Source organism: Ranitomeya imitator, chromosome 6, assembly GCF_032444005.1.
Source record: "Ranitomeya imitator isolate aRanImi1 chromosome 6, aRanImi1.pri, whole genome shotgun sequence".
In the NCBI taxonomy this organism is placed as follows: domain Eukaryota; kingdom Metazoa; phylum Chordata; class Amphibia; order Anura; family Dendrobatidae; genus Ranitomeya; species Ranitomeya imitator.
In genome coordinates, this window is record NC_091287.1 from 352,739,585 (window position 1) to 352,761,653 (window position 22,069).

At 44.4% G+C, this 22,069-nt stretch overlaps 1 protein-coding gene across 2 annotated transcripts in view; it reads right to left on the reverse strand.

Moving 5' to 3' along the window:
- ZNF236 (zinc finger protein 236) overlaps positions 1-22,069 on the reverse strand; it is a 222,001-nt gene that overhangs the window by 73,841 nt on the left and 126,091 nt on the right. For both annotated transcript variants that reach the window (XM_069730951.1, XM_069730952.1), the window contains exons 22-25: positions 18,524-18,627; positions 4,369-4,779; positions 2,480-2,625; positions 2,156-2,399 (exon numbers count right to left, since the gene is read on the reverse strand). In XM_069730951.1, the coding sequence (XP_069587052.1) occupies positions 2,156-2,399; positions 2,480-2,625; positions 4,369-4,779; positions 18,524-18,627 (905 nt within the window). The remainder of the gene's footprint in view (positions 1-2,155; positions 2,400-2,479; positions 2,626-4,368; positions 4,780-18,523; positions 18,628-22,069) is intronic.

The following is a 22,069-nucleotide window of genomic DNA, read 5'->3' on the forward strand; positions in this document are numbered from 1 at the left end:
GCTATTAATCACACAAATTAGAGAAGCATCACATGATTTTTCGAACAGTGCCAATACTATTGTCCACCCCCTTTTTTATGTTTGGTGAGGAATTATATCCAATTTGGCTTTAGGACAATACTTTTTGTGTTTTTTCATTTAAGACAAATTAAATAAAGATAATACAAAAAAATTTGTGTTTGCAATCATTTTCAGGAAAAAAATGAGTATTACCTGACAGAATTGCAGAGGTGTCAATACTTTTGGCCATGACTGTATATATATATATTTCTTTCTCTTGGCTCGAGAAAGGCTCATTCTGAGCCGAAACATCACCCTGAACAGTGGGGTGATTGAAATCCTGCACGTTTAACACTGCAATGATGGAGTGCTGCCTCATTTTTTCTAAGTATTGACCAGCCAGGATATATGGACTGTTATCCTGGAGGCTCTGCACCCGAAGATAAGTAGAAATTGTGCTGTTCCTTATCTTTTTCATATCTATCTATCTATCTATCTATCTATCTATCTATCTATCTATCTATCTAAATTGAGTAGTATTTGGGCCATTCATGTTGTATATACACACACACACACACATCATGAGAAAAGGATTTTTACTTTCAAGATGACTATACTGATAAGTAAATCTACTGTTCTATCTTTATACCGGAATTCCTCATGTGACTCGTGTATAAAGCTGTATCGGAGCCACACTGGGATATGACCCCTTATCCGAGCACGTGCGCTCATCTCTAATTACGATTTATTGAGACAGCAGGAAGTTGTGGGCTATACAGCTGGATGTGTAAAGGAAAACGGAAAGTAATAAATTAAGGCAAAGTGAAGCTAGATTTGTCTGCCTGACATAACTTCCCAGCTATTCTAAGAAAGAGAATGGAATTCATACACATGCGATCGGTGTCGGGCAGGGCTGCTGAGGGCCCGCCTGTAATACTGACTCTGGGGGCCACTGTTCAGTTACATACATACATCACATTGCACGGATTCATACATTTTCCTCGGCTTCTATAGAATAATACATTGAATAGTTTGATAAATGAATGATGAGATGCGGGTTTGGTCTCTAGTGAATCAGGTGTATTGTGTTTTCTATTGCTCACATAACATATGGGGTGCAGGCCCACCTCCTGCACAGGGACCCACCAGGGTCAGTCCGAGCATTCATGGGATTTAATTACAGACAAAAAGTTATTATCCCTCTTACTAGCACAGCAAATAAAAATAGTAGACATAGTAAAAAAGATATGATATTGTTGTATAAAGCCCCAAAGTCTGATCAAACTATTCTATTCTGAAATGAGAAGGCTTATGTACACCAGGCCTTGGCAAACTGCGGCCTTTGGGCCAAATCCCACCGACAGACCAGGACCGCAAAAGCGCTGAAAATCAAATGCAATGTGGCAGAACAGTGTGGATGGCATCGCAAGGAGTACCTGACCCTTATGTGTACGTCACTTGTGTACACGACAATGGATAGCCAAGGAGAGGGACGAAGGAATGTTAGGGGAGAGAGTGGGAAGGGGAACAAGAAAGAGAGAGACAGAAACAAGACCGGACTTGGATAGAGACATTGACCACAGTAAGGACTGCAGCCGACCAAGGCGCAGCTCTGCTCATTATACTGGAGGCTGAAGAGCAATATGGCAGCCTGATTTATAGAGGCAGATCATCCTGATAATAGTCAGCATACTTCTAATCAATAGCAAGATGATTATTATTAATATATTAATATAATACTAATCTTGATCAGAAGTTCAGCCTACTGGCTCGGTCCTCCACAACACTCATGGTCTCTCACATGGCCACTTGGGAAGTTCAGTTGCCCAACCCTGATGTATATATTTTTTTTAAATTTCCAAAAATAATCAACCCAAATAAAAAAAAAAAAAAAGAAGAAGAAAGAAATTGACACCCCAAAAGCAATTGTATGATATAGCACACAACTCAGGGTTATGGCTACTAGTCTGGGACATGGTAGAGGATTGTGACATGTGGCTTACACATACTGGACACCCCTTCATGACAATACTATCAATTTGCAAAGTTGCCCTGGTCTAGTGATGCCCATGATTTGTGCCAAGCAGTGTTGCCCAATACTAGTGCCAGAAAAAGCAAGCTATGTCAATATGCTAATGAGGATCCAGAGACTTACTTGCAGAGGTAGTAGACAGTACAGCCTCTTGCTCAGTGATGGGGGCTATAGTCAGGCTGGATGATGACGTGGTGGCAGGCTGAAGAGACAAGCTCGCTATAGGCTGAAGAACCACATTAGCTGGCACAGCATTATCTCCGCTCTGCAAACTGCTGCCAGCCTGTACTGAGGTCGGGTCACCAGTCAGGGTCTGGGGAATAATGCTGCCATGCTGGAGTGTTTGTTGTAAAATACTGGGGTCAATCTAAGAAACAAATGATATGATATGAGCAAACTTTGTCTAACTGGACACTGAAACGCTTACTGTATTACCAGATCTGATACCTGTAGTGTTATGTTGTTAATGCCCGTGGCGTCTATTCCAGAAATCTGCACATTTTGTCCAACCAAGTTGGCAGCGAGCTGTAACTGGATTCCCTCCAGCGTGGCCAAGCTACAGTCTGACAGCGATACGGTTAGATCCCCACCGGCTGCACAGGAAAATATTACAACATATCAATATATACATGAACAAAAAACTAAATAACTCTTAATGATAAAATGAACAGATCACAAACACTGAAAAACACAACTCTGGGGAGGAGAGTGCAAGCGCTCACGAGAGCTGATCAGCGGGTCTCTCACACTGAATACAAAAGAGAGACAGGCAGCACTCTCAAAAGTGACATGGCCCGTTTAAACACCCATGCAAAGTTTCCACTAAAAAGCGAATTCTTAATAAATAATAAACTTATATTACAATAAACAATATATCTCTAATTACACCAATCATGCTTTGGTCACTTGGTAGGTTTACCATTCTCATTTATATTTTGGAAAACCAGGAATGTGTCAAATTAAGAAATAAATAAAAATGTCTCTCTCATATTTATCTATCTCCAGATTTTTGCTATGTAATCTGAGATCACCATATAGTAGGAGTAGATAACCTGATTATAGCAATATGTGTTTATATTGCACTATGTTTCCCTTTGCGGTGGTGGTGGACTGTGCTCTCCTCTGTATATAGTGCGTTTCTTACCACTTGGGTCCGGGGGTGATGTAGGTCAGCTTGATCGGCTGGTTTTTTCAGCTGTTCCCCTATATTGTTGAAATATGGCCCTAACAAGATGGCGACGCGCATGCGCACCACGCCCGGGAACCACCATTTTGTTGAAGGCCTCTCTACCATCGGCTGTGCGGATAAGACGTCATGGAGGATTTCCTCCCCACACGCCGATTGTGAGTGCCTGAAACAGATGCACCTGGGACCCGGGGGCGGCGGTGCCATACGCGATGCGGCATTGGCGGGTGCAGTAATTAGTGGGTATTATAAACTCGGGGCTTAACAGAGATATGACACGCACAACTTCTTTCCCCTTGACAAAGCAAGATCGCAAAACGCGCGTCGGGGCTTTCTGTGAGACTGAGGACAGGCGGACTTTATGGGTATGTGTCAATAACTATACTAGTTTCTATGCACCTGCACTTTGGACTTTGGTTAAAATGGTTAACCCTTTATGTATGTTATCATGAAGTTGGTATACTATGGATACCTATTTCATCCCCATAGCCTGTGCTACTTTCTACCTTATTCTCTGGTTTTTGTGCACTTTACTCGGTTATCATCCTTCCTCTTATTACGTATTGATCGTTGTTACTCTTTTTAGCATGTATGTATCTTCAATAAAATTTGTTATCCTTTTCTGAGTGGTGTGTTTTGATACTTCGTTTTCTTTTTGTTTAGTGTAAGCTTTCCACACCCTTTATATGCTTCCTGTGGGATTTCCTATCCTGGTGGAGGAACCCTTTTATTAGCATTACTATGTGTATGGACATTTTTGTTTATAATATGTCACTTACTAGACTGTGTTTTGCTGTATCAATACAATCAGTGTTTTATCAGCAGGAGAATATCATTACAGGACAACTGGCCTCTTGCCCCCTAGTCCAATGACTCCTCCATCACTGATGTCACTGTCTATTGTACTGTGGGTTTGGTTATACACAGCTCAACAACTGAGCTCTGCTAGATGTGCAGCAGAAACAAATGTGTTTACTGTGACTCCAGTAAAGTGACATATCGCTGGGATCAGTGTCTCTGCCCCTACCTCATGCTGCTGTCAGATCACATAGCAAAAACCTGCTGACAGATTCCCTTTAACACATGCAAAATAATTGTCTGGGTAGACTTCAAGGCAAATGTCTCCAAAACCTGCTGATTATGTACTTACCTGATACTGAAGCAGGAAGAATTGCCTGTCCGACCAGACCTTGTTGGAGCAAACTTTGCTCAAACTGTCCGGAAAGAACAGAACTATTTGTAATAAAGACACTTGGGTCTGTTGCTGATGAATTAAGCAGATTTATTGACTGGAGGGAATCCACAGTGCTGGAAGTGGTACCGGGAACTGAAGCTGAATTTTGGGCGAGATGCCTCCGCACCACCGGCTTCCTGATCTTTTTGGCATCGGATTTATAATGACATTGTATGTGCGTCTTCCTCCGCCCGGATGTCCGGAAGCGCATATCACAGTGAGGGCACTTAAAAGGCTTGGCGCCGGTGTGAAGTCTCATGTGCACTTTAAGGCTACCTTTGGTGGAGAAGGAATTGGTGCAGACATGACAGCTAAATAGCTTTTGACCTGCAAAAAAATATGAATAGGCAGATAAATATACAATACATCAGAGACTTTATATTGTACAAGGTGCAAATATTTTCATGGATGAGGATTCCACGATGAATTCAGTGACAACCTGCATCTGTTATAACATCACAACAGTAAGAATAATAGGGCTAGCTGTTATGATTAGGTAATTCAGAACCACAATGGACCTTGAAGTTCAGAGCACACAAAGTGACCTGACAATAACCAAAAGACATAGGACGAGCTCTGAGACGTGGGAACTCTGCTGACCGCAATCCCTAATCCTATCCAACCACACTAGAGGCAGCCGTGGATTGCGCCTAACGCTCCCTATGCAACTCGGCACAGCCTGAGAAACTAGTTAGGCCTAAGATAGAAAAACAAGCCTACCTTGCCTCAGAGAAATACCCCAAAGGAAAAGGCAGCCCCCCACATATAATGACTGTGAGTAGAGATGAAAATACAAACGCAGAGATGAAATAGATTTAGCAAAGTGAGGCCCAACTTACTGAACAGACCGAAGATAGGAAAGATTGCTTTGTGGTCAACACAAAACCCTACAAACAACCACGCAGAGGGGCAAAAAGACCCTCCGCACCGACTAACGGTACGGAGGTGCTCCCTCTGCGTCCCAGAGCTTCCAGCAAGCAAGAAAAAACAATTAAGCAAGCTGGACAGAAAAAATAGCAAAACAAAAATAACACAAGCAAAACTTAGCTTATGCAGAGCAGACGGCCACAGGAACGATCCAGGAGGAAGCAAGACCAATACTAGAACATTGACTGGAGGCCAAGAGCAAAGCACTAGGTGGAGTTAAATAGAGCAGCACCTAACGACTTCACCACATCACCTGAGGAAGGAAACTCAGAAGCCGCAGTACCACTCGTGACCACAAGAGGGAGCTCTGTCACAGAATTCACAACAGTACCCCCCCCCTTGAGGAGGGGTCACCGAACCCTCACCAGAGCCCCCAGGCCGACCAGGATGAGCCATATGAAAGGCACAAACAAGATCGGCAGCATGGACATCAGAGGCAAAGACCCAGGAATTATCTTCCTGACCATAACCCTTCCACTTAACCAGATACTGGAGTTTCCGTCTCGAAACACGAGAATCCAAAATCTTCTCCACAATATACTCCAACTCCCCCTCCACCAAAACCGGGGCAGGAGGATCAACAGATGGAACCATAGGTGCCACGTATCTCCGCAACAATGACCTATGGAATACGTTATGGATGGAAAAAGAATCTGGAAGGGTCAAACGAAAAGACACAGGATTAAGAACCTCAGAAATCCTATACGGACCAATGAAACGAGGCTTAAACTTAGGAGAGGAAACCTTCATAGGAATATGACGAGATGACAACCAAACCAAATCCCCAACACGAAGTCGGGGACCCACACAGTGTCTGCGATTAGCGAAACGTTGAGCCTTCTCCTGGGACAAGGTCAAATTGTCCACTACATGAGTCCAAATCTGCTGTAACCTGTCCACCACCGTATCCACACCAGGACAGTCCGAAGACTCAACCTGCCCTGGAGAGAAACGAGGATGGAACCCAGAGTTGCAGAAAAACGGCGAAACCAAGGTAGCCGAGCTGGCCCGATTATTAAGGGCGAACTCAGCCAAAGGCAAGAAGGACACCCAATCATCCTGATCAGGAGAAACAAAGCATCTCAGATATGTTTTCAAGGTCTGATTGGTTCGTTCGGTCTGGCCATTAGTCTGAGGATGGAAAGCCGAGGAAAAAGACAAATCAATGCCCATCCTAGCACAAAAAGCTCGCCAAAACCTTGAAACAAACTGGGAACCTCTGTCAGAAACGATGTTCTCTGGAATGCCATGTAAACGAACCACATGCTGGAAGAACAATGGCACCAAATCAGAGGAGCAAGGTAATTTAGACAAGGGTACCAAATGGATCATCTTAGAGAAGCGATCACAAACCACCCAAATGACCGACATTTTTTGAGAGACGGGGAGATCCGAAATAAAATCCATAGAGATATGTGTCCAAGGCCTCTTCGGGACCGGCAAGGGCAAAAGCAACCCACTGGCACGAGAACAGCAGGGCTTAGCCCGAGCACAAATCCCACAGGACTGCACAAAAGAACGCACATCCCGCGACAGAGACGGCCACCAAAAGGATCTAGCCACTAAATCTTTGGTATCAAAGATTCCAGGATGACCAGCCAACACCGAACAATGAACCTCAGAGATAACTTTATTCGTCCACCTATCAGGGACAAGCAGTTTCTCCGCTGGGCAACGATCAGGTTTATTAGCCTGAAATTTTTGCAGCACCCGCCGCAAATCAGGGGAGATGGCAGACAAAATTACTCCCTCTTTGAGAATACCCGCCGGCTCAGACAAACCCGGAGAGTCGGGCACAAAACTCCTAGACAGGGCATCCGCCTTCACATTTTTAGAGCCCGGAAGGTACGAAACCACAAAGTCAAAACGGGAGAAAAACAGCGACCAACGAGCCTGTCTAGGATTCAACAGTTTGGCAGACTCGAGATAAGTCAAGTTCTTGTGATCAGTCAAGACCACCACGCGATGCTTAGCTCCTTCAAGCCAATGACGCCACTCCTCGAATGCCCACTTCATGGCCAGCAACTCTCGATTGCCAACATCATAATTTCGCTCAGCAGGCGAAAACTTCCTGGAAAAGAAGGCGCATGGTTTCATCACCGAACAATCAGAACTTCTCTGCGACAAAACAGCCCCCGCTCCAATTTCAGAAGCATCAACCTCGACCTGGAACGGAAGCGAAACATCTGGTTGACACAACACAGGGGCAGAAGAAAAACGACACTTTAACTCTTGAAAAGCTTCCACAGCAGCAGAAGACCAATTGACCACATCAGCACCCTTCTTGGTCAAATCGGTCAATGGTTTAGCAAAACTAGAAAAATTACAGATGAATCGACGATAAAAATTAGCAAAGCCCAGGAACTTTTGCAGACTCTTCAGAGATGTCGGCTGAGTCCAATCATAAATGGCCTGGACCTTAACAGGGTCCATCTCGATAGTAGAAGGGGAAAAAATGAACCCCAAAAATGAAACCTTCTGAACACCAAAGAGACACTTTGATCCCTTCACAAACAAAGAATTAGCACGCAGGACCTGGAACACCATTCTGACCTGCTTCACATGAGATTCCCAATCATCCGAGAAGACCAAAATATCATCCAAGTATACAATCAGGAATTTATCCATGTACTCTCGGAAGATGTCATGCATAAAGGACTGAAACACCGATGGAGCATTGGCAAGTCCGAAAGGCATAACTAGGTACTCAAAATGGCCCTAGGGCATATTAAATGCAGTTTTCCATTCATCGCCCCGCTTAATACGCACAAGATTATACGCACCACGAAGATCTATCTTGGTGAACCAACTAGCCCCCTTGATCCGAGCAAACAAATCAGATAACAATGGCAAGGGGTACTGAAATTTGACCGTGATTTTATTTAGAAGGCGGTAATCTATACAAGGTCTCAGCGAACCATCCTTCTTGGCCACAAAAAAGAACCCCGCTCCCAATGGCGACGATGACGGGCGAATATGACCCTTCTCCAAGGACTCCTTCACGTAACTCCGCATAGCGGCGTGCTCAGGTACAGATAAATTAAACAGTCGACCTTTCGGAAATTTACTACCAGGAATCAAATCGATAGCACAATCACAATCCCTATGCGGAGGTAGGGCATTGGACTTGGACTCATCAAATACATCACGGTAATCAGACAAGAACTCTGGGACCTCAGAAGGGGTGGATGACGAAATAGACAGAAATGGGACATCACCATGTAACCCCTGACAACCCCAGCTGGACACAGACATTGATTTCCAATCTAATACTGGGTTATGGACTTGTAGCCATGGCAACCCCAACACGACCACATCATGCAGATTATGCAACACCAGAAAGCGAATATCCTCCTGATGTGCAGGAGCCATGCACATGGTCAGCTGGGTCCAGTACTGAGGCTTATTCTTGGCCAAAGGCGTAGCATCAATTCCTCTCAATGGAATAGGACACTGCAAGGGCTCCAAGAAAAACCCACAACGCCTAGCATACTCCAAGTCCATCAAATTCAGGGCAGCGCCTGAATCCACAAATGCCATGACAGAATAAGATGACAAAGAGCAGATCAAAGTAACGGACAAAAGAAATTTTGACTGTACCGTACCAATGGTGGCAGACCTAGCGAACCGCCTAGTGCGATTAGGACAATCGGAGATAGCATGAGTGGAATCACCACAGTAGAAACACAGCCCATTCTGACGTCTGTGTTCTTGCCGTTCAACTCTGGTCAAAGTCCTATCGCACTGCATAGGCTCAGGTTTATGCTCGGATAATACCGCCAAATGGTGCACAGATTTACGCTCACGCAAGCGTCGACCGATCTGAATGGCCAAAGACATAGACTCATTCAGACCAGCAGGCATGGGAAATCCCACCATGACATCCTTAACCCCTTACCGGCATCGGACGTACTATACCGTCCGATGCCGGCTCCCCTGCTTTGATGCAGGGCTCCGCAGTGAGCCCGCATCAAAGCCGGGACATGTCAGCTGTTTTGAACAGCTGACATGTGCCCGCAATAGGTGCGGGCAGAATCGCGATCTGCCCGCACCTATTAACTAGTTAAATGCCGCTGTCAAACGCAGACAGCGGCATTTAACTACCGCTTCCGGCCGGGCGGCCGGAAATGACGTCATCGCCGACCCCCGTCACATGATCGGGGGTCGGCGCTGCTTGTATATTGTAGCCATACAGGTTCCAGAGACCTCTATGGTTACTGATGAGCGGTGGCTGTGAGCGCCACCCTGTGGTCGGCGCTCACAGCACACCTCCATTTCTGCTACATAGCAGCGATTAGCAGATCGCTGCTATGTAGCAGAGCCGATCGTGCTGTGCCTGCTTCTAGCCTCCCATGGAGGCTATTGAAGCATGGCAAAAGTTAAGAAAAAAAGTTTAAAAAAATGTGAAAAAAATAAAAAAAACATAAAAGTTTAAATCACCCCCCTTTCGCCCCAATCAAAATAAATCAATAAAAAAAATATCAAATCTACGCATATTTGGTATCGCCGCGCTCAGAATCGCCCGATCTATCAATTTAAAAAAAAGTATTAACCTGATCGCTAAACAGCGTAGCGGGAAAAAAATTTGAAACGCCAGAATTACGTTTTTTTGGTCGCCGCGACATTGCATTAAAATGCAATAACGGGCGATCAAAAGAACGTATCTGCACCAAAATGCTATCATTAAAAACGTCATCTCGGCACGCAAAAAATAAGCCCTCAACCGACCCCAGATCATGAAAAATGGAGACGCTACGAGTATCGGAAAATGGCGCAATTTTTTTTTTTTTTTTTTTTTTTTTTAGCAAAGTTTGGAATTTTTTTTCACCACTTAGATAAAAAATAACCTAGTCATGTTAGGTGTCTATGAACTCGTACTGACCTGGAGAATCATAATGGCAGGTCATTTTTAGCATTTAGTGAACCTAGCAAAAAAGCCAAACAAAAAACCAATGTGGGATTGCACTTTTTTTGCAATTTCACCGCACTTGGAATTTTTTTCCCGTTTTCTAGTACACGACATGCTAAAACCAATAATGTCGTTCAAAAGTACAACTCGTCCCGCAAAAAATAAGCCCTCACATGGCCAAATTGACGGAAAAATAAAAAAGTTATGGCTCTGGGAAGGAGGGAGCGAAAAACGAACACGGAAAAACGAAAAATCCCCCGGTCATGAATGGGTTAAGGGCTTCAGAGAGACCCTTTCTGAAAATAGCTGCCAGCGCACCTTCATTCCATTGAGTGAGCACGGACCACTTTATAAACTTCTGACAATAAATCTCTATCTCATCCTGACCCTGACACAGAGCCAGCAAATTTTTCTCTGCCTGATCCACCGAATTAGGTTCATCGTACAGCAATCCAAGCGCCAGGAAAAACGCATCAATATTACATAATGCAGGATCTCCTGGCGCAAGGGAAAATGCCCAGTCTTGAGGGTCGCCACGTAATAAAGAAATAATGATCCTAACTTGTTGAACTGGGTCACCAGAGGAGCGAGGTTTCAAAGCCAGAAACAGTTTACAATTAATTTTGAAACTCAGAAATGTTGCTCTATCTCCAGAAAACAAATCAGGAATAGGAATTCTTGGTTCTAACATAGAATTCTGAACCACAAAGTCTTGAATATTTTGTACTCTTGCAGTGAGATGATCCACACATGAAGACAGACCTTTAATGTCCATCACTACACCTGTATCCTGAACCACCCAAATGTCTAGGGGGAAAAAAAGGCAAAACACAGTGCAAAGAAAAAAAAATGGTCTCAGAACTTCTTTTTTCCCTCTATTGAGAAGCATTAGTACTTTGGGCCTCCAGTACTGTTATGAATAGGTAATTCAGAACCACAATGGACCTTGAAGTTCAGAGCACACAAAGTGACCTGACAATAACCAAAAGACATAGGACGAGCTCTGAGACGTGGGAACTCTGCTGACCGCAATCCCTAATCCTATCCAACCACACTAGAGGCAGCCGTGGATTGCGCCTAACGCTCCCTATGCAACTCGGCACAGCCTGAGAAACTAGTTAGGCCTAAGATAAAAAAACAAGCCTACCTTGCCTCAGAGAAATACCCCAAAGGAAAAGGCAGCCCCCCACATATAATGACTGTGAGTAGAGATGAAAATACAAACGCAGAGATGAAATAGATTTAGCAAAGTGAGGCCCAACTTACTGAACAGACCGAAGATAGGAAAGATAACTTTGCGGTCAACACAAAACCCTACAAACAACCACGCAGAGGGGCAAAAAGACCCTCCGCACCGACTAACGGTACGGAGGTGCTCCCTCTGCGTCCCACAGCTTCCAGCAAGCAAGAAAAACCAATTAAGCAAGCTGGACAGAAAAAATAGCAAAACAAAAATAACACAAGCAAAACTTAGCTTATGCAGAGCAGACGGCCACAGGAACGATCCAGGAGGAAGCAAGACCAATACTAGAACATTGACTGGATGCCAGGAGCAAAGCACTAGGTGGAGTTAAATAGAGCAGCACCTAACGACTTCACCACATCACCTGAGGAAGGAAACTCAGAAGCCGCAGTACCACTCGTGACCACAGGAGGGAGCTCTGCCACAGAATTCACAACAGCTAGCCCAGAATTGTAGTTGGCCAAATGCATAGAGTTCAACAAGAAACATTGAATCCAATGATGTATCACTTAGGTTACTGGGTGTAGCAGGTGTGACACAATCAGAGCTATTAGCTGTAACATGAAGCAGATCGGAGAAAGCCAACCCCGCCCACACCAGGCTCTCTATGTACATTGTGTATAGACAGTGAGCTGCTTATCACGTGAAGGGGCGGAGCTTATCACAGGAGAAACCTTGGTACACAGCAGCTAGTCATGGCAGGGATATTGTCATAGTGATAAAACATTCATTATAAGTAAACAGCAGCACACAGCCTGATAAGTGACATCGCTGAATTCAGTGTTTTATCTCCTACGTCATGATGTCCTCAGATTACATAGCAAAAACCTGTGGACAGATTCTCTTTAGTGACCAGCCAGTTTTTATCGTTTTTGCCTCTCGCCTTTGCATCAAGCATGATTTTTGTATCATTTCACATATTTTTACCTGTATAATTCTTTGCTTTGTGCTGGACAAATTTTATTATTTTTTTCAACCTTGCTAAATTGATATATTTTTTTAGCAATGCAAATATAGAAAAAAAAAAGTTTTTCAAAGTTTGTAATTGTTTGTGTTTTACTATGCGAGTATAGATTATCAGGACCTAGTCTAGCCAGGACAGGAGCCCTGAGAACTGCCTGTTATCTTGCTGCATCCAAGGCTCTTGTTTTGTGTAGCCAGCCTGGCACAACGCCACATGGGCATTACGCTGCAATGATGATGTCGTGCCAAACCAGCTAATCAAAAGGAGCTGAGGATGCCGAGAGGGAGGAGGAAGTTCTCAATGCTCTGGCCAGACATGACCAACCTGGCATCTGAACTGGGTCCTACAAATCGATATGCATCCATTCTACTGTTCAGGTTTCATAGCAAATAACCAATTAAGTTAATTCTTCAGGCTATTAGGGTCATGTGAATACATAATGTCTGTAGTTTTTTTTTTTTGCTATATGTACTGTAAATAATAAAATGTATATTTTAAAAATCCATAGGAACCCCTGTTACAGAGGAAACCAGCACTGCCTCATTGGTGAAGACTGAAGACCATACAAATAACTAAATAAAAACAACCAAATATTTGGAACCATCAGATTTTGAAAATAAAAAAAACAGAATACTCGAGTAAGCAGCAAGAATAAAATAAGGGCACAAATTTACCACTTCTGACCCGGTGACAGGTCTTCTTTAGGTGAAACTGTGACCCCTGTAAAATTAAGACCTCCCAGACCTGGTGGTGTTCCAGCGACGTCAGAGCGGTCTGCCAATGCCTGAATGACACTGCTGTGAGCGTTGAAGCCGCATAATGTCCCCAAAGCACCAACCTCCTCCGCAGACGTCACTGGAACATTGCCGGCCCGGGAAGGTGAGTGTATGCCGCTTTTATTTTCTATGGGGCACGGTTTCATTTAAGAAGAAGTTCTCCAAGCAGTGGTCAGCCCCTTTAATTTAATGTTATCTAACCTAAACACCACAAACATCGATCTGGATCTGTTAATGTGCAAAATCTGTTCCGCAATATCTTTATCATCGTCCACTCCTCCTGATATAATCTTCAATTACTGCTCCACTTCACTGACCCCAATTCCAATGCTTGTGTCAAAATCAGGCACTTAGCTTCAGGCATTGCAAGATAATATCAAATGCGGTATTCTAAAAACCAGTTTTGGCTTCTACCCATTAAAACCTCTGTTCGTTCCGTCCCCCAGTGACACCCAATTTGTCTTGCACAGAAGCTCTTAGCTGGGTAATGAAGTGAAGGTCAATATTGCTATTCATTAGAAAGCTTTTCTGGATTCTTCGTCATTGCGCTAAACCCACAACTTTCTCGCTGCTTGTACTGAAATAACAAATAAGAGGCCAGCACTATGAGGATTCTTTCTATCAGTTACTCTCATTTATTTTACAAACATACTTTTATTACCACTAGTGTCCATAAGACGGCACATTCTGATGCCCCATGAGTCTCTGCGGTATCGAAGCGCAGCCTTAGCAATGCTGTCTGGGCTTTCCTTCTACCCCATGAAGTATACGCTGAATAGCGTTCTCAACACATTCTTCGTAAGAGAGCAGAGCCCAGGCAGCAGACATTGCTGACATTACAGGGGCCAGAGGAAGCACCGCAAGATCCAAACAGACTTGTGGCAGATTCAGATAAGGGGGCCACTGGGTTAATAGGAGCATTTAGAGATCGTTAGGAAGGCTCTTCATAGTACTGAATAATCCCTTGTACACAGTACTCCACGTGTGGTCTAAATAGTCTCACGTCACTACTGAAATACCGTGTACCATTAAATAAAACGGAAATAGCTGAACTCCTGCTTTCCATCTTTGCAAATTACTTCACTGGCTCCCAATTTCCCAGCGTATCCAGTTTAAAACCAACACTGACCTACAAAGCCATCCATAACCTTTCTCCTCCGTATATTTCCATACTAATCACTCAATATCTTCCCTCACGTAATCTCCGGTCCTCCCAAGACCTCCTCCTCTCCTCCACGCTTATTCGCTCCTCACCCAATCGCCTCCCGAATATCCCCCATCCTCTGGAATTCTGTGCCCCAACACATCCGGTTATCCACCACATTTGGATCCTTCAAAAGAGACCTGAAAAACAACCTCTTCATAGAAGCTTACAGCCTGCAATTACCACACGGCCACCTCAACACCATCGGAGCTACTGCAACCCCCGACCTACTGTCTACGTCCCCATAATCCTGTAGAATGTAAGCCCGCAAGGGCAGGGTCCTCTCCCCTCTGTATCAGTCTGTCATTGTTAGTTTTGTTTACTGTAAGTGATATTTGTATTTTGATGTAACCCTTTCTCATGTACAGCACCATGGAATTAATGGTGCTATATAAATAATATTATTATTATTAAACTGTATGACAAAGGTTATTAGGTTTTGTCCAGGAACAGAAATAAAGGAAATGTCATACAAAACATTCAAAGAAAAAACTTTTAATTAGCAAATTACGGTCAAACTATTTTGTCTATGGAGAGGATCACAATAGAATTGAAATGTCCAGCAACTTCTTCCATAGACCTGTCTTAGAATATTAGGACCACTGCTTGTGAGCATGTGTAGCAGGAAACACCACCGAATACATGTGTTGGAAGATACATTGTCAGTGGATATTCTGATCTAAAACTGGAAATACTAGTGCTGACGTAAGAAGTGACTGCTCATACTGCTGTCCACCCTCTATTCCTGATCTTATACTTGAGACACCAAGAATGCTGAGGTAAGAAGAGACTGCTCACACTGCTGTCCACCCTCTATTCCTGATCTTGTACTTGAGACACCAAGAATGCTGAGGTAAGAAGAGACTGCTCACACTGCTGTCCACCCTCTATTCCTGATCTTATACTTGAGACACCAAGAATGCTGAGGTAAGAAGAGACTGCTCACACTGCTGTCCACCCTCTATTCCTGATCTTATACTTGAGACACCAAGAATGCTGAGGTAAGAAGAGACTGCTCACACTGCTGTCCACCCTCTATTCCTGATCTTATACTTGAGACACCAAAAATGCTGAGGTAAGAAGTGACTGCTCACACTGCTGTCCACCCTGTATTTCTGATCTTATACTGGAGACACCAAGAATGCTGAGGTAAGAAGAGACTTCAGATACTGCTGTCCACCCTGTATTTCTGATCTTATACTGGAGACACCAAGAATGCTGAGGTAAGAAGAGACTTCAGATACTGCTGTCCAACCTGTTGTGAATTCTGTTGTCAAGCTCCCTCCTGTGGTCATGAATGGTACTTCGGCTGGTTCTGTCCATGGGCTTCCTCTGGTGGTTGTGAGTGGAGCTGCGGCTTCTGAGTTTCCTTCCACAGGTGACAAGGTTAATTCGTTAGCTGGCTGCTCTATTTAACTCCACTTAGATCATTGCTCCATGCCACCTGTCAATGTTCCAGTATTGGTCTAGTTCTCTCCTGGATCGTTCTTCTGACCTGTCTTGCCAGCAGAAGCTGAGTTCCTGCTTGTTTTTCTCTGGTTTGCTATTTTTCTGTCCAGCTTGCTATTTTGATTTTTGTCTTGCTTGCTGGAAGCTCTGGGATGCAGAGGGAGCGCCTCCGCACCGTGAGTCGGTGCGGAGGGTCTTTTTGCGCCCTCTGCGTGGTCTTTTTGTAGTTTTTTGTGCTGACCGCAAAGTTACCTTTCCTATCCTCTGTCTGTTCAGTAAGTCGGGCCTCACTTTGCTAAATCTAATTCATCTCTGTGTTTATAATTTTCATCTTTACTCACAGTCATTATATGTGGAGGGCTGCCTTTTCCTTTGGGGAATTTCTCTGAGGCAAGGTAGGCTTTATTTTTCTATCTCTAGGGCTAGCTAGTTTCTTAGGCTGTGTCGAGTTGCATAGGGAGGGTTAGGAGCAATCCACGGCTATTTCTAGTGTGTGATAGGATTAGGGATTGCGGTCAGCAGAGTTCCCACGTCTCAGAGCTCGTCCTATATTATTAGTAACTATCAGGTCATTCCGTGTGCTCTTAACCACCAGGTCCATTATTGTCCTTACCACCAGGTCATAACACCAACCTGTATTTCTGATCTTATACTGGAGACACCAAGAATGCTGAGATAAGAAGAGACTGCTCACACTGCTGTCCAACCTGTATTCCTGATCTTATACTGGAGACACCAAGAATGCTGAGGTAAGAAGTGACTGCTCACACTGCTGTCCACCCTGTATTTCTGATCTTATACTGGAGACATCAAGAATGCTGAGGTAAGAAGAGACTTCAGATACTGCTGTCCAACCTGTATTCCTGATCTTATACTGGAGACACCAAGAATGCTGAGGTAAGAAGAGACAGCTCACACTGCTGTCCACCCTGTATTTCTGATCTTATACTGGAGACACCAAGAATGCTGAGGTAAGAAGAGATTTCAGATACTGCTGTCCACCCTGTATTCCTGATCTTATACTGGAGACACCAAAAATGCTGAGGTAAGAAGAGACTTCAGATACTGCTGTCCACCCTGTATTTCTGATCTTATACTAGAGACACCAAGAATGCTGAGGTAAGAAGAGACTGCTCACACTGCTGTCCACCCTGTATTCCTGATCTTATACTGGAGACACCAAGAATGCTGAGGTAAGAAGAGACTGCTCACACTGCTGTCCAACCTGTATTCCTGATCTTATACTGGAGACACCAAGAATGCTGAGGTAAGAAGAGACTGCTCATACTGCTGTCCACCCTGTATTTCTGATCTTATACTGGAGACACCAAGAATGCTGAGATAAGAAGAGACTGCTCACACTGCTGTCCACCCTGTATTTAGGAATTAATAAATCCAAGTACGTACATATAATCCCTTTAGAACTTCACTTTTAATTTTGTAATATAAAACCCAGACCCAGTATTAAAAAGAGCTTGGTTAATAACCATAAATGATAAGGAAAGAATAAATCACCAAATTAATCACCTAGCAAGGTCCTAAATAAACCTACTGCTCACACCTGCCTTGCTGTGGAGGTTGGCACACTAAGAAACGATTTTTTGGCGGCCCCACTCAACGCAGGCTATCCTTCTCTTCCCTACAATGTCCCTCAAGGCAGGTGTGAGCAGTAGGTTTATTTAGGACCTTGCTAGGTGATTAATTTGGTGATTTATTCTTTCCTTATCATTTCCCCATCATTCTCCTCCACCACCTCCATCACTGCCCATTCCACCACCTCCATCATTGCCTCCTCCCCCACCATCATTGTCCATTTCATCACCTCCATCATTGCCTCCCCCCACCTCCATCATTGTCTCCCCCACCACCATCCTTGCTCATCACCTCCATAATTGCCCATTTCATCACATCCATCACTGCCTCCCACCACCACCAATGCCCATCACCTCCATCATTGCCTCTCCCCCACCACCATCATTGCCCATCACCTCCATCATTGCCTCCCACCACCACCATTGCCCATCACCTCCATCACTGCCTCCCCACCATCATTGCCTATCACCTCCATCATTGCCTCCCATACCATCATTACTTATCACCTCCATCATTGCCTCCCCCACCATCATTGCCTCCCCTCACTGCCCATCACCTCCATCATTCCCTCCCTCACCATGATTGCCCATCACCTCCATCAGTCTCCCCCACCATCACTGCCCATCACCTCCATCATCGCCTCCCCACCACCACCATCATTGCCCATCACCTCCATCATTGCCTCCCCCACCATCATTGCCTCCCCTCACCCTCATTGACCATCACCTCCATCATTCCCTCCCTCACCATGATTGCCCATCACCTCCATCATTGTTTCCCCCACCATCACTGCCCATCACTTCCATAATTGCCTCCCCTCCCCCCGAGCCTGAGGGACCCATACAGTGGCAGAACCTGCTTGGTTACCTATTTTCCCTACTCATTCCAGTATATCAGAGAAAACAAAGTGTCATGACTTGACAACATAAAAGGTTTATTGTAGGAAGACGTCCTGCTGTGGATCATGCACAGAACATACAGCATAGTAACACATCTAGTAACTAACCTGCATGAGTTTTCACATGGGAATCCAGGGTTGATTTTACTGTAAAATTCTTCCCACATTCATCACATTTAAAAGGTTTTTCTCCAGTATGAATACGGATGTGTCTGAAAGGAAGAAGAAATGTAAGTAATCACATATTTATCATTATATTACACCTTTAATTGAAAACAATAACATTTACCAGAAGTCTCAGTGAATCAGCCTGGCTAGGAGTCTTATAGTGAACCTGTCACATTGTACACACAGTCCAATCTATATACAGCATGTATGGAGAAAGGTAAGCAAAGCTGAGAGATAAATAGGTCTGCTGGAAAACAGTCTTCATTCATTAATATCTCTGGTGTTCGTATGCATTCGAGTCCAGTGGGCGGTCCTACTAGTGAGTGGCTGATATCTGTGCATGCACGGTCATACAGGGTAGACAGTCAATCACTGAATAGGACCGCCCACTGGACTCTTATTGACTCCCCCACCATCATTGCCTCCCCTCACTGCCCATCACCTCCATCATTCCCTCCCTCACCATGATTGCCCATCACCTCCATCAGTCTCCCCGACCATCACTGCCCAGGGATTAATTTAATAAAATCAAGGTTTAATTAATGTTTTCCTATAAAAATGTATATGAATCTGATCAGCTCCTCCTCCTCCTCTATAAAATCCTGCCTGCAGATCAGAAACCATTTTCAACATGACAGATTTCCTTTACATTGGTTGTCCAGTCCAAATTAATAAGTCTGCAGTCACACAGAGTGCACTGCGGGGATTTGCCGGTTTCCGGCTCGGGACCGGAGGGTATGTATGCGTTATACATACTCCCAGCCAGAGTCAGTCTAGTGGGTGCGGCTACCGCTCCATACACTTGTATTAAAGCGAGGCCGCGCCCAGTCTAGTGATGCAGCCAGCCAATGGGTGTGGCCGACTAGAAGGCGCGACCATCGACCTATACAAGTGTATGGAAACGAGGCTGCGCTCACTGGCCGGGAGTATGTATAACGCATACATACCCTCCGATCTGAGCTCAGAAACTGCACAGTGCGTGCGTTGGGGGAATTCATCAGTCTGCAGTCACACAGAGAGACTGCAGACTTATCGATTTGGACCGGACAGCCCCTTTAAGATGCAAATCTTTTTTTTTTTTTATTGGACAACTATGTTAACACTTTATGGAAGGCTCAATGCTTTTAGACTATTTTTTATCACAATATATTGACCTTTTGTGATCAATGTCCTTAAAATACAGCTAAATACAAGTGCCCAATAATCAAGCATGCCGGGTTAAAAAGGTTCAGCTAAAACTGTCTGAAAAGTAAAGCGCTTGTAAGTACAGCAGCACTTTAGCTGGATCCAGAAACATTTAGTTCCATAAGTATAACCATTAACCAAAACGTTTTGCTATTCATTCCAATTGAATACATTCTGATAGATGCCGGTGTATGCCATTACCATATTATTATTGGAACTGAGTGCACAGCCTAATCCATTCAACACATTCTCAGAGCATTTCTGCTTTTCCAACTATGACATTTGAGATCCATTTTTATCATGGACATCATCAGCAGTAACCGGCAACGTATCTATTTGCAGAGCGGTGGTGATCAGAACAGACCGAGACGCAATTAACATCGGCTACTTGTGCAGCGGCTCGGAAAATGAGGTCAGATAAACAGCAGATAATACAGGTTATATCACAAAAGAAAAAGAACCTCTAAATGCAAAAGAGACCAAACCCAGAGTACCTTATGGAAAATTAGTACCTTTATTAAACAAAATACAATACAAATGTGATCAGAGTATAGCTAACCAAGCAGGGCAGGAGAGGTACACATTCACCATGTAAAGCAAAATAAATTATGCACATTGCATGAAATATTCTTGGCCTATTAATTATAATGTAACAATCCAATAATTGTACTGTAGACTCACTCAAATATATAAAGTGCTTGTGCACGGGAGTTTTTTTGCAACACAGCTGCTAAAAACTATATAGTATTATAGCTAATCCAAAAGGCTTATTGCAAACTAGATGGTAGCCCGATTCTAATGCATCGGGTATTCTAGAATATGTATGTAGTTTATTTATGAAGATTTTAGAATAATACATTGAATACACAGGATTCGGCCGGCCACGACCAATTAGTGAAGCGTGGTTCAAATCCCGCGCCAATTCGCGGCCGGACTGCACCTGTCGCTGATTGTTCGCGGCAGGCCACGTAGTATATAGCACAGCCCATGTAGTATATAACAGCCCACGTAGTAAATAGCACAGCCACGTAGTATGTATAACAGCCCACGTAGTATATAGCACAGCCCATGTAGTATATAACAGCCCACGTAGTAAATAGCACAGCCACATAGTATATAGCACAGCCACGTAGTATAACAGCCCACGTAGTATATAGCACAGCCATGTAGTATATTGCACAGGCACGTAGTATATAGCACAGCCACGTAGGATATAGCACAGCCACGTAGTATATAGCACAGCCACGTAGTATGTAGCACAGCCCACGCAGTATATTGCACAGCCCACGCAGTATATTGCACAGCCCACATAGTATATTGCACAGCCCACATAGTATATTGCACAGCCCACGCAGAATATTGCACAGCCCGCGCAGTATTTTTCACAGCCCGCGCAGTATTTTGCACAGCCCAAGCAGTATTTTGCACAGCCCGCGCAGTATTTTGCACAGCCCGCGCAGTATTTTGCACAGCCCGCGCAGTATTTTGCACAGCCCGCGCAGTATTTTGCACAGCCCGCGCAGTATTTTGCACAGCCCGCGCAGTATTTTGCACAGCCCGCGCAGTATTTTGCACAGCCCGCGCAGTATTTTGCACAGCCCGCGCAGTATTTTGCACAGCCCGCGCAGTACCACACATGCAGTGTATAACACAGGCCACGTAGTGTATAGCACAGCCCACGCAGTATATTGCACAGCCCGCGTAGTACATTGCACAGCCCACGTAGTACATTGCACAGCCCGTGTACTATATTGCACAGCCCGCATGCTATATTGCACAGCCCGCGCAGTACATTGCAGAGCCCGCGCAGCACATTGCACAGCCCGCGTAGTACATTGCACAGCATACATTGCACAGCCCACGTAGTACATAGCACAGCCCACGCAGTATATTGCCTAGCCTATGTAGTATATTGCCCAGCCCACGTAGTATATTGCCCAGCCCACATAGTATATTGCACAGCCCACGCAGTATATAGCAATGTGGGCACCATATCCCTGTTAAAAAAAAGAATTAAAATAAAAAATAGTTATATACTCACACTCCGTTGGCCCCTGGATCGAAGCGGTTACCGACGCTCCTCGCGTGCTCCGGTCTGAAGAGTGTATTGCGGTCTTGTGAGATGATGACGTAGCGGTCTCGCGAGACCGCTACATCATCATCTTGCGAGACCGCAATGCATGGAGCAGTCAGCGGGGCGTCGCGAGGAGCGGGAAAGGCCTGTTCCTGATCCAGGGGGCCGACGGAGGTTGAGTATATAACTATTTTTTATTTTTTTTATTATTTTTAACATTAGCTCTT